The 13937-nt window shown below is 42.3% G+C and overlaps 1 protein-coding gene across 2 annotated transcripts in view; it reads left to right on the top strand.

Moving 5' to 3' along the window:
- LOC119165508 (uncharacterized) overlaps positions 1-13937 on the top strand; it is a 48367-nt gene that overhangs the window by 20504 nt on the left and 13926 nt on the right. The window contains exons 3-6 of one of the 2 annotated variants that reach the window (XM_037417675.2): positions 2896-3248; positions 4413-4513; positions 4938-4995; positions 13713-13766. In XM_037417675.2, coding sequence (XP_037273572.1) covers positions 4478-4513; positions 4938-4995; positions 13713-13766 — 148 coding nt within the window. In that variant the 5' untranslated portion in view covers positions 2896-3248; positions 4413-4477. Of the gene's footprint in view, positions 1-2895; positions 3249-4412; positions 4514-4937; positions 4996-7041; positions 13767-13937 lie in introns of those variants that run through there. The other variant, XM_075884561.1, reaches the window with a different exon arrangement.

The following is a 13937-nucleotide window of genomic DNA, read 5'->3' on the forward strand; positions in this document are numbered from 1 at the left end:
GGAATGGATGCCTTTCTTCGTGAATAACAAGACACACATGCTCTTCTGTGCATACAGTCGGACTTTGTTCAAACTGAGCTGAACCTGCCGCTTCCACATGGCCAGATTACAAGTTACATTTTAGTGCACATATGTCGATGACGTGCAGCTTGGTTTTAACTTGAGCGATGGACAAGCGCAAAGAATTCGCTTTCATAATAAAAATTGTGCAGCTAAGTACACCACTTTTCGGCACTCCTCTTTCTTCGACAAATGCTTTGGAGAGAACACTGCCCACTCGGGCACGGAATGTCCGATTTGACAAGTAACTTTCAATTATGGTAAACATTCGGCCACGTGCGCCAAGGTGGGACAGGTCTCTTAGTAGTCCACAGCGCCGTGTTGTATCGTAAGCTTTTTCCATAGCGTGGGGCACAAAGAGAAAATATTGTTTGTAGATGAAAGCGTCTCTGATCTGAGCCTCGACAGAACAAGGTGGTCGGTGATGAATCTACCCTCTCGAAATCCGCACTGAAATAGGTCGAGCAAGTTGTTTGTTTCAAGAAAATACACAAATCGGCAGTTTATCATTTTTTTCGAAAAGTTTTCACAAGCAGCTTGTAAATGCAAACGGCCTGTAACTTGAAACTGAGGAAGGTTCCTTGCATTCTTTCAAAATGGGAATAATTATGGCCTCTTTCCAGGTAGTGGGGATAGCGCCTAAAAACCAGATAGAATTGTGCAAGCAAAGTACGGTTTCTTGTGCTTCGAATGCTAGGTTTTTCAACATTTGATACACCACACGATCAGTACCTGGGGCGGAATGAATGCAGGAGTTTAGTGATGTTTGCAGCTAAGCTAAGCTGACAGCTTGGTGTTATGCTTCGTGTATTGTACATTTGTGTTCTAGTTTCTGCTTCTCAATTCTTGTTTTGTATCTTTAGAAGGCTTCACTATAGTGTCATGAACTGAACATTTGTTCGAAGTGTGCGTCGAGGAAGTTTGCTTGATTTTGCAAGTTGTCACCTTGTGTGTTTACGAAAGGAAGTGAATATACTTGTCTTCCTGCGATTCTCCTAACCATGTTCCAGAATTTAGCCTCCTGGGTGTATGAATTGATGTATGATATAAAGGTGTGTCAACTTTTACTTCTGGCCTGTCGGCGCGTCCTCCCGTCTTGAGACTTTATGTTTCTAAAATTTGAAAGATTCTACGCTGTCGGACAGTCTCGAAGCAGCTTCCAAGCTTTATTTTGATTTCTACATGCATTTCGACACTCGCTGTTCCAACAAGGGACGTATCACATGGTTGACCATCCGGTTTGTGGGATACACTTTGTTGAAGCATCAATAAGAAGTGCTGTCGAAAATTCTACAGCTGCATTTATACTCAATTGACATATGTCTGACCTGCTTAAGCGAATAGTTTCTCTGAACTTTTCCCAGTCCGCCTTGTCTGTCTGCCATCTGGGAACATGTGGAAGACCTCTATTGGCATACTTAAAATGATCGGAAAATGGGCACTTTCAAAATCATTGTTGATCACTTTCCATTGAAGCAGGGGTACAAGCGATGGGGAGTCAATGCTGAGATTTATGCATAAGTAGGTTTTACTGGCATGGCTAAAGTAGGTTTTTTTTTCTATTCAAGAGACACGTACTCGAAGAACTGAGAAACTGTTCGATTAGGCGACATCGTGAATCGGAGCGAGAGTCGCCCCATAGACCATTATGTGCATTCAAGTCCCCAATGACCACATAAGGTTCCGGTAGTGCATCTATCAGTGACTGGAATTCGCTGTTGTGGAGGTATGTAAAAGAGCAGATGGTGTCAGGTTTGTTCAAAAGAACTGCCCGAACAGCCACTGCCTCAAAGGATGTTTGTAGTGGTAAATGTGTACATGCTACGCCCTGATCAACTATAATGGCCACACCAACAGATGATGCTACTGCACTGCGAAACGGGGCCGTCATTTAGACAACCATCTCTTCATCAATTTTGACGAGTCGTTGGCGTCAAACGCAGAGGAAGGGGGCTCCGCCGTCATTTGATACGTACAACGAATCTTTACGAATACCGACTTTTATATTCCTTGTGTTTCGGCTCCAACAATATCAAATTCTTCTTAAAACATACGTCACGACTCGAATACAAAAAAGTGACTCACGCACTCGTAGCCAAGAGAGGTGGTTAGTACAATTCAGACGCACAAATTATCTTATGCAGTCACTACGGCATAGCCTACCTTCGTTGTTAAATGAAGTGGAAGGGAAAAGATTTAATCCAAATACTTTGACTCGCAAACAAATTAGAGAATAATTTTTAAATCGGAATTAACATATAAAAAACATCGTTATTACATTTTCACATTTTCTGTTGTATGTACTTCGCGCTCAGTGTTTCAATATACAAGTATCATCATATTGTGCCTCTAATCATATTTAGAGCAGTGCTTTTCTTAGAGTTGTAAATACTATTGTTTCTGATGTATCACCATGTATTGTCACATTTCTTCTCACATATGTATTAAATTTTTATGTTATTTTTATGTACCATGTGTTCGTAGGAAATCACTAGTGTTATTCAGCATGTTGCAAATTTCTAGTTTCAATTAAAATGGTGTATTATATTTGGATATATGCAAGACATCTGTATGTATGCTGGTTTTAGTGTTACTGCTGCCATGTGAGGGCCTTCAGGCACATTCAAGCTGTACTTTGCAGCTTTTCGCCTGAAGTAGCCCCAAAAATTCCGTTGGAAAATAAAAGCATTTCAGATTGTTTTTCGGAACCATAAGAAAAATTAGCGAGCGGAGAGAAGCAGGGATGAGAGACAGAAAGGGAGAAAGGCCTCTAGTGCACTTCGGTTGGCTACCACACGTCATGTGACACTTCATTCACTCTCTCACTCCTTTTAGGTCACCCCTCCACGAGACAGTGGAAAGGAAGCCGCCGCTGCTGGGCCAGAGAGAGAGAGGGACAGCCGAACGAGCTGGTGCATGCGTTGCCAACCTGTTTAGACGCTGCGTCGTGCTAACTTAAGGGCTGCAGAAATGGGTGTCTTTTTCCTTTCTTCACCGAACCTCTACCACCACCACCAACCTGTTCCTTTGCGTTTATTCGGCCTTTGTGCGGTTGTTTTTTCGTGTCGGTAAGCAGCCTGCGGCTTGGCGCGCCATTTTGTCTTATTTCTTGCGTGGTGCACTAGAAAGACCAAGGGCCCGTGCAACGTGCGCTCTTCTCGACGCTCCAGCCTAAACTTAGGATCAAGGTGAGTGTGCTTTCGACTTCTTTCGTCTGCCTACATCCTTCGGCTGTCCATGGTTTTAATACGTCACCTAGTTTGCCAGTAGCGAAGAAGCAAGCGCTAGTTTTCGCGGGTTGTGGAGATGACTTCTTTCGTGCGTCTGTACGAATTCTCTATTTGCAGTATGCATTCGAGCGACGTGCATGCATCGTTGGAGTTAGCCCGACACCGCCGCCATGGGGGGTGCTTTCACGCCGAGGCGGCTGAACCACGTGCAGCGATATTCAGGCATCAGCTTGTGTCTAATAATAAAAAAAAGAAAGGTCCTTTTTCTGTGAAAAAAAAAACAGAAAAGAAAACGTGAGCGTACAAGGAGCATTAGCGCGTGTTTATTGCACTTATCGCGCACTTTCGATCGCGATTGAAAGTGGTTAATGGTGCAAGGACCGGAATCGATTGGCCGAGCGCGTTATCATCTTATGTACCGCTGAATACATTGAGAGTACCTTATGAAGATGTTTCGTAAGCACTTTTTGTTCTTCCTTTTCATCTGTTTGTTATAATACCTGCGCTATAAGCCCATGATGATCATCACTTTTCTGAGGAACTAAATAATGTGGACGATACAGCCGCGAATTTGTAAAATTATACGTCAACCAGAAATAGTTTTTTTTTTTTGTCTAGTACTGCGGCTGAAAACTGCAGCTCTTCCGCAATTTCTTACTCTGGTTCTCGACCGCTAGCCGGCATAAGAGGCAGACGTTGTTATCTGATTGCGATCGGGCAATTCTACCCTGATTCGCGATTCGAAATCGAAAGTTACCATAGCTTGTAAATGCATACAGCAGCCTATATACGTCGCGGAAAAAGACCAAGATAGGAAAAAACAGAGTGTATTTTGAGGAACATTGTACCAAGAGCAATCATGCGGGTGGGCTGACTGAATTATTTAAAAGAAAAGTTACTGCTTATGAAAGCAGCAGATATCACTTTGTAAAAATTGACAAACTGGAGTTAAGTGCAGTGTTATCGACATGTGCAAGCACTGCACTTAAAACGCAGTAGGTTTAGGACGACTCTAGGAGATGTGTCACGTGCTTGCAAGTTTGTATGCAAGTTACTCCATGCAACTGTCTAATAGACATCATTGACTGACTGCTAATAGCATCAATCGTCTTTGGTTCACAGGCCTAGTCTGAAGGGTCAACTGTCACCTTGTGGCGTAGACGGGTCAACTTCAAGCACATTTGGTCATGGATGTCACTGCAACTTTCACTCTGCCAAGCGAGGTATGTACTCAATATCTCACAACTTTTTTTTTATTTATACTACTTGTTTTACCATTTCTGGTTACACGTGTATTCCATTTGTAAAGACAGACCAGATCCTGAATTATGTCTTCTAAACTACTACCTCAAATTTGATGTCCAGGCCAACTCTCCCCATGCACCCAAGCCAGTTTCTTGGCCTCATTGTGAAGAAGGCTTTTATGGAAGTCGAAATGCCGTCTTTTTTATATCTTTTATTTTGTCGTGTTATTTCTTCTTTTGAACAGTGTGTAGGCTTGTAATATGAACTGCGTTATCAGCTGCTTATGTTAAACAATGCAAGGCGGCCCTTAGAAGTTTGGTTATGATGTCTGCTTAAGATATGTGTCTGGTTATTACAATTTTTCTCCCGAGTTTAACTGAATTTTTGCTTTTGAATTCCCAGCATGCAGGTGAAGAGAGCCTGGAGAGGATGCCAGCAACACCTCATCTAGCTGTCATTGGTGAGTAGGTCATATACAAATTTTTTGCTCAAAACCTGACTTGTGTAGCTTAGCTTGTTATTTAAGGCGAAAGTTCTTGGAAAGATAAAGATGGAAAATTTGAGAACGTGGAGTGTCACTGGAGAAAACGTTTCGACAAGTAAACTTGTCTTCTTCAAGGCTGCAGCCTTCAAGAATACAAGCACGCTTGTGGAAAGGCCGTCTCAAGCGACAATGCATGATCATGAAGTTTCCAACCAAAATATTGATTTTCTATGGCCTGACTTGATCTGTACACTGTGTTATTTGCAGAAGGTAAGAGGGACTTCAGGCCGTTCCAACCTGCTCCACTAAGGTATTACAGGCAGGATGCACTTAAAATTTGAGAATGAGGCTACCTCTAAATGCAAAAATTCAGTGTTTTTCCATTTATAAGAATAATTAGGTTCACCAGCCATTTTAGCTTTGAAGACCCAGCCAGACAGATTTCTGTCGAATACGTTCACCTTTAAATTGTGCCATTCAACGCATGAATGGCTTGTCTCATAACATTGTGCCTATGGCAGCAAACTTGAACTACATTCTGTATTCCTATTTTCTTTCCTAATAAGGATGTCTTTTTCAAGAGGCATATGATAATTTGTTGCTGCTCAACGTTGTTTCATTTTATTTCTTGTGCAATATCTGTAAAGCTATTTCCACTGACATGTGTTATGTGTTTATCTAAGGGTAACACCTGGGTCATTATAAGCCAAGTGTCACAACCATTTTGGTGGCCACGTCAAATGTATTAGGTCATTTCTTATCATGCGTACCCGGTCAATTTTCGACCATCTCCGATCATGCTAAAAAAGAATTGTGAAGGTATATGTGATTGCGAGTAGTAGTTATCGAGCCGTTACATTTTGCAAAAGAACTTTGTGTTGCCTAGTAGATGGCACTTCAAGCTTTAGGCACTCAAGTGATACTGTGTCACACTAAATAATTTATATGATATTGCTTGTTTGATCAATTATAATGATACAGTGTTTTTGTTAATGTCAAGGCGCTACTACTTCAAGACTCTGATAGGTTACTCACTTTATCTCTATTTTTTTGCCTTGGCAAAAAGTTGCAATATGCTGAATATTTAGCCTTTTTTAACAAGCACAACTTTTTCGCAATACTGTAATGTAATAATGTTTTCTGTTATATATGTTCCCCTATTTTCAGCTAATGACAAAAACCATTACATTTGCTGCACAAAATTTTTGTCTGGTGTTCTTTATTTCATAATGCAGTGTCTGTATCACACAAGTTAGTGCAGTTGACACATTTCCGGCGTTTCAATTCTGAAGGCCAAGTATGTATTTTTGCACAGTTTATGGAGCCTAGATTTGTTTTATCATTCTATTTTCATTCCCGGGTACAAGGGGCAGATCATCCCAACTACACGCTGTGGTAAAGGGAGAGTCAACGGGGCAGCTCGAAGGGTGCTCAGCTTTTTTAAAATACTTTGAATAATAATTGTGCAAGTATTCACAAAAGCTTTCGTTGCATATTTTATGCAGTGCTACCCATGTCGAATGACAGTGGCATGGTGATGTAGACTACACTACACTTCATAATGACACAGAATAAACTTCTAATGAGCCATTATCGACAATGCATTCAGTGCCTGCTGTCACCTCAAAAAGAAAATGCTACATTGATGGTCTAATAATAGTTTTAATTGACAAAGAGACGTTAAATGACACTAATTAGTAATTACATTAGTCTAAAATTGACAACTTCTGACGGTCAAAGGCTGTCAATTGACAGTTTAGTTGTGTATGAAGTTCACTAAATAAAACGTCAATATAATGGGAGAATACCGTCATTTGCAAATGACAACCTTTAGTTATTTTGACGCAAATGTTATAAAATTGACGGTTTGCTTGTATTTTAAAATGATGCGAAACACATCGTGATAAAATTATGCAGTCATTTGAAAATTACGGCCTGTCCTCATTTTGATGGCTATAAGCTTGGAAATAGAGCTGCCGGTATATTCACCGTCATTTTGACAATGTTTTTTTTTTTTTACAGTGTGCGTCATTGCGGCCCTTCTGAATATTACGTAACGACGTAGAAAATTGGTGTTCCTGGAATTTAAGTGTGTCTCTTGCGCACACAGCTAAAGAATATGTTATCCTTATGGGTTACTTCACTCGTTACCCGGAGGTGGTCAGCCTGGCTCAAACATAATCTCAAGCGGTGATAGCCGTCATTAAGACGACGACGAAGTGATAGAAGAACGTTGTTTGCTTTCTGTGCTCCTGCAAATTAGGTTTTTCCAGCCGTGAAAAGCTATTTACAGTGTTGAGCACAACATCAGCTGTGACGCCTGACAGCAGAAAGTGGCGTGGCGGTACTGAACGCCGACGTTTCACCGTCACCGTGGTGGACGGAACCAGCCAGGATGTGCAAGCGTGGCAAGGGCCACCTTTACCACGGCGTGGTTTTGGAACCAACGAGCTTGTGAGTGAACCTGGTTCTACCATGGTTTCTTACATCAGGGCACCAACACTCGTTTTGAAGGCGATGACGAAATCTGAGGACATGTCGAACGAAGTAAGCTCTGCGAAAAAGGTGAGAGTGGAAGAGCATACGGACAACATGCCGGAGGGGACATCGACCTACTCCTTTATTGATGAAGATACTGAATCTGATGAGGAAGCAGATCCTTTCACTCAAGTGACATAGAAAAAGAGTAGATTTGAAGGAATTCCTGTAGTGTTCCGATCAATAGAGGAAACGAGAACCTTCTGGAAAGTAAACCCAAACGTTGTAGCCTCGGAAATAGTTGCACTTGCTAAAGAGAAAGTGCGTTCTTTCCGAGTGAACAAAGATGGAAGTTTCTCAGTCACCGTGAGCGCTCTTGCTTCAGCCAAAAGCTTGTTGTTTTGTGCGCAGGTGGCTGGCTTGCTGGTGAAGCCATTCATTCCGGAGTCTTACATGCGAAATGTAGGCAAAATCAGACATGTGCCTCTAGAGTACACAGAAGAACAACCCACAGAATATTTAAGAGAGGCAGGAGTGATGTCGGCTAGACGCCAGACTCGTTACATACGACAAGAAAAATGGCACTGTAGCATCGCACCCACTGAGAAGTGTGATTTTACAATTCAGATATGACAGACGTCTTCCAGAGAAAGTATTCCTTGGATTTACAAGCCATCCAGTTGAGGAATATCTGGGCCCAGCAAGACGCTGCTATAATTGTCAGGGGTTCGGACATTTGGCAAAGAATTGCCGAGAAACAAGGCGCTGCAAAATATGTGCCGAAGACCACCATAACAAAGACTGCAAATCGATAACACAACCTAAGTGTGACAATTGCAAGGGGCCCCACGCTTCGTCGTTCTCTGGATGCCCACAGAACAAGGCGGCTTCTCTTCAATATCAACATGACATCACCTACGGTCGCACGCAACAGCATGACGCGCCTGAGCCCAACATGAACACCATGAACCCAGCACGGCCTCCTCGACCGCAAGCACCTAAACGCCAGGACCATGTAGTGACGTACGCGCAAGCTACAAGAGGACAACGAAAGCAAGGGAAAAGTGCGGGGACATCAACAAGCCAGCAGCAAGCTCGACAAGAGTCTCAGGAGGTACCTCAAGAGAAAAGTAAACACGTGGTTAACATCCGAGAAAGCACTAGCACATCGCGTCCAGTAAGTGTAACGCAACCAGAAAACTCCTCTGTGTCGATAGCTCATATTGTCATACCAATGTTATTCTCGGCTTTAAAAGCCATACTAGCCGTGATCCCACAGGCTAACAACCTTCCTGAGGTCAAAGTCATCTTGTCGATGGAACAGGTAGTGTTAGAATTAGCCACAACAGTCACTGCGCAGGCAAAACATGAATAATTGTTATCAAAATGTCGCGATCTTCCAATGGAATGCGAATTCGCCCTAAGTGTGCAGACTTCCGAAAATTTGTGGCTCAGAGCTCCTTTCCAGTGTTATGTATTACAGAGGCCGGGGTAGACATCACTTTTCGGTTATCGAACTACATTGTGTATATGTCCTCTAGATCTACAAGACCAAGCAGAGCGATGATATCTGTGAGAAAAGATCTGCCATCAGTACTGTTGAATGCTACATCATCAGATTATCCAGAATATGTAGCATGTGAGGTTAGATTTGGTCAAGTAAATATAACAGTAGTCAGCGTTTATCTCCAGCCTTCCACAAATATCTCGCTTTCTGCATTGACAGCACTTTTCCGGACGTACACGAAAGCTGTGATATATTGCGGAGATTTCAATGCTCACAATGTCATGTGGGCAAGTGCGTACTGCGATCGTCGCGGAAAGGACCTACAAAAAGCAATTCAGGATAGTTCATTACGCTTTTAAATGACGGTTCAGTGACGTTCCTACGGGGTTTCAATTACTCGAGTTGCCTAGACCTCATTCTCTGCTCACATTTTATTGCATCTGGGGCGTCATGGCGAAAAGACATTGAAACTGTGGGTAGTTATCATTTACCTATCCTAATACAGCATCCAAAACTACGCTTTACTAAATATAAGCCATAAGCAAAGATAACTAACTGGCAAGCATTTCGTTATCACATATCACATCAAGCTGATACCGTTTCTGACACTGACAGCTTAGTCTTACTCAGAAAAAACAAATTAAATCAGTGTTCCAAGTTCATTAAAATTCCTGAAGGTTACGTTGGAGTAGACGCTGAATACGAAAAACTTGGGGCCATTCGCCGCAAAGCTGAAAGAAAATACAGACGCACGGGTCTACTTGAAGATTACCGCGACTGTCAAAGAACGCATGACCGCATGAGACGACAACTGGATAGACTTGGCAAAAAGTGCTGGCGGGATTTCTGCACTTCGCTAACGCCATTTACACCCGAGTCAAAATTATGGAATGTTCTACGCTCTTTAAGTGGGACAGTAACACATCAACAACCATTTAGAGCCTTAGCTTTAGTGAAGAATGTACCGAAAACAACCGTTGCGGACGAATTTTGTCAGCATATTACACGACCTAGTGCAGCCGGGCACACGCCTGAATACATTAAGTCTGTTGGGGATATTAAAGCATTGATTACTTTTTCTCTCAAAACACATCATGATGACCTAGATCATTCGTTTTCACTGCAAGAATTAAATAATGCTCTTGTAGTGTGCCGACAGAGGACAGCAGCTGGTCCTGATGGGATAACAAATGCAGCATTAAAAAACCTGGGTCCTGTGGCCACATATACTTTGTTTAAGATAATAAATAATGCATGGACAACGAGTACCTTCCACCCTTCTGGAAAGTTGCAAGAGTGGTCCCAATTCTCAAACCCGTAAAAACGCCTTTATCCATAGATTCCTTCCGTCCTGTCAGCCTGACTAGCTGTCTTTGTAAACTTATGGAAAAGATGATAGACGCTAGACTTCAGTTGTGGGTGGAATGTACGAACGTGCTTCCAGAAAATATGGCAGGCTTTCGTAAACGCCGCTGCACCATGGATGCCTTTCTAGACATTGTAATTTATGTAGAACATGAGAGGAGCTGTGGAAGAATCGTCGTTGCAGTATTTTTAGATATAAAGCGAGCATTTGACACAACCAGCCACGCTCATGTACTACACGGTTTAATTCAGTTGGGAATAGTAGGCAGACACTAAGATGGATTGCAGAATTTCTAAGAGACAGGAAAATCTTCATTGACACGGCTGACGGTAAAAGTAAAGAGCATGAAGTTAGTCAAGGAGTCCCACAGGGTAGCGTACTAAGCCAATTTTTATTTAATTGCGTTATGGCTGAAATATCCCATATCTTACCTACTAGTTCGAAATTTTCCATATATGCAGACGATCTGTGCATTTGGGCATCAGACACGAGCATTCAAGCAGTTCAGAAAAAACTTCAGGATGGGCTGCCAATAATCAATGGCTTTTTTAAGAGCAGAGGCATGATCCTTTCCCATGAGAAAACGTCTGTACTTCCGTTCACAAGGAAATGCCTTAAGAAATTCAAACTTCAGATAGACTCTCAGCGCTTACAACTTGTGCGGCAGCACAAATTTTTAGGGGTTATTTTAGACAGACGTCTGTCTTGGGCACCACAGATAAAATCATTAGAGGACAAATTCAACTCCCTAATCAATATATTACGGCGACTGACCGGAGTGAGATGGGGTAGTTCATGTTCTTCTTTATTGCGTGTACATTCAGCAATAATTCGACAAATAATAGCTTACTCTGCCCCGGTTTTACATGAGATATCATGTAACTTAGAGGAGAGGATTCAAAGATTGTTGGCCAGGAGCCTCTGTATATGTCTTGGTGTACCGCGAGCGTCTGCCAGTGCTTTAGTAATTGCGGAGTCTCGTCAACCGACTTTCCATGCTATGAGATTTACGGAAACTTGCCGGCATTATCTTTGGTTGGCAACTCAACACACTAATCATGCCCTACACTGAGCTATTCAGGAGAGATCAGTTGCAAGAATGCGTAAAAATATAGTAGAATTCAAGAGTTTACTGCCTACGCACGAATACTGGCCTCCATGTGCATCCCACCCACCATGGCGACTCTCTATCCCAGATATTACAACTTCGATTCCGGGAATAAATTGTAAGAACGATCTGCCCATAATCGCAATAAAGCAATTAACTTTAACACACATTTATACTAACTATGAAGACTATATTCACGTGTACACCGACGGATCATGTCTGAATCAAAGCTCTACGTCGGCATTCTTTGTACCTGCATACCAAGCGAAAAAAAGCTTTTAAACTCAGCCATTTCAGAACATCCACAACGACAGAACTCTATGCGATACTCTGTGCTTTACGCTTCATATGTTTACAGCCAGGTCCACTTCGATGGGTAGTTATCAGTGACTCACAGTCCTCATTAGTTTCTTTAAAAGGAATCAGCTTGGGAAACAAAGCTAGTGAGCTCGCATATGAAATACAGAGGACGTACGCTATAGCAAAAGATTTAAACCACACTATAATGTTCGAGTGCGTGCCAAGCCACTGTGGAATCACAGGAAACGACATAGCTGATCACATTGCACGTGCAGCACATGAAGAAAATAATATATCGATGAGCGATGCACGCTGCCTTGTACATAAGATGAGCTGTCAACTGTCTAAGGAAACCTGGTTCGAAAATGGTGCGCAAAACTCTCCGTTGTATAACATTGATCCTGGTATAGGATTGAATATTCCGTTAAAGGTTAGCCGATCGATAGAAACAGTCATCCATAGGCTTCGACTTGGTACAGCGTACACGAAGGCTTTCCTGTATAGAAGAAGGAGAGCTGGCACTCCCACCTGCTCATGTGGAGAAGCTCAAGAAGACGTGGAGCCTAATCTTCTGCATTGTAAAAATCATGACGTACCTCGAAAGAACCTTTTTCAAAAACTCAATTCTTTAGATAAATGACCTCCATCAATTGCAAAAATCTTGGGTCCATGGCCAAAAGGAAAGCTACAAGCCACTGCAGCACGTGCAGTAGTTCACTTTCTAGAGGAATCAGAAATAGCTCAAAAGTACTAAACAAAAACAAATGTTAACCGCGGTATGTTTCAAAACAGTATTTTCCTGCTTCACCACAATATTTTTGGGAAAATCTTTCTGAAAACATGTCAGTATTTAAGTGACAAAATCACCTTAGACGTTTTATTGAACTTTCACGTTTTTGTGTGAACACTTAAATTGGCGTGATTACTTGCGTGCATTTCTTTTGTTGTTTTTTTTACAAACTCAGTGTGGTGCGGACACAGCTCTCCGCAGTTTGGACTCATTTCTGTGTGGTGAGGACACTCAGTGCGGAAAAACGTGAACTCATTGTGTAAGTGTTGTGCTATGTATAGCCTTGTGTTTGCTACTGAATGTGCGATGTTGACTTTTGTGCAAGAAATGAGAAGTAGCCGGCGCCACGCATTGGCACCAACCTCTCCTTACATAATTTAATAAAAAAAGAGCTGCTTTGCTCGTTTCGGAGTCCCCTCAGTGGTCGTCTCCGACAATGAACCGCAATTTGCATCGGAAGCTTTCAGGGACTTCAGCAAAGCGTACGGTTTCTCGCCACATTACCTCAAGTCCGCGCTACCCACAAGCAATTGGAGAAGTTGAGCGGATGGTACGTATGCTCAAAGATATTTTTCTGAAATCAAAAGACATCTATCTGGCTCTGATGGCATATCGAAACACTCCTGGAGTAACAGGCTACAGCCCGGCTCAACTTATGATGGGCAGACGTCTAAAGACGACGCATCCCGAAATTGACGAAGCTCTCATTCCAAAGTGGCCTCCTATTTCCTAAGCGCGAAAGAAGGATAAGGAAGCGAGGGGAAAGCAAGCACGCAACTTCAACAGACATCATGCGGTTTGGGAAATGCGACCATTGTAGCCAGGAAAGTATGTATGGGTGCAAGACCTTCCTTGTGTCGCCCGAAACGTTATAGCCCCTGAAAAGTGTGCTTCTGTCCTTAAAGATGTTTTTGTTAGAATTTTTCATCATTGACCATTGTTTTACCATCGATCACGCAGTGTCGTAATCCGTCCCCAATGCATCCGATAATAATTGATCGGAGTGCCGTAGAATGCCTGATCAATAAATTAAAAATTTCTTCTCCCCCTGGTTGCGACACAATCAGCCCGAAGTTTCTGAACAGCACGAGTGTTTACAATTTCATCATAATTACCAAAATCTTTCGACAATCACTTGACACAGGTTCCATCCCGGCTGAATGGAAGATAGGGAAGGTGATTCAACTTCCTAAATCAGGTAACAAGCATTCTCCGTTTAATTACCGACCCATTTCACTCACCAGCATTCCATGTAATCTTCTCGAGCATGTATTATTTTCTAATCTTGCCAACTATCTCGAATTGAACTTCTTTGTCACGCAGTCTCAGCACGGAATTCACAAATCGTATTAATGCAAAACGCAATTAA

Source organism: Rhipicephalus microplus, unplaced genomic scaffold (assembly GCF_043290135.1).
Source record: "Rhipicephalus microplus isolate Deutch F79 unplaced genomic scaffold, USDA_Rmic scaffold_34, whole genome shotgun sequence".
In the NCBI taxonomy this organism is placed as follows: domain Eukaryota; kingdom Metazoa; phylum Arthropoda; class Arachnida; order Ixodida; family Ixodidae; genus Rhipicephalus; species Rhipicephalus microplus.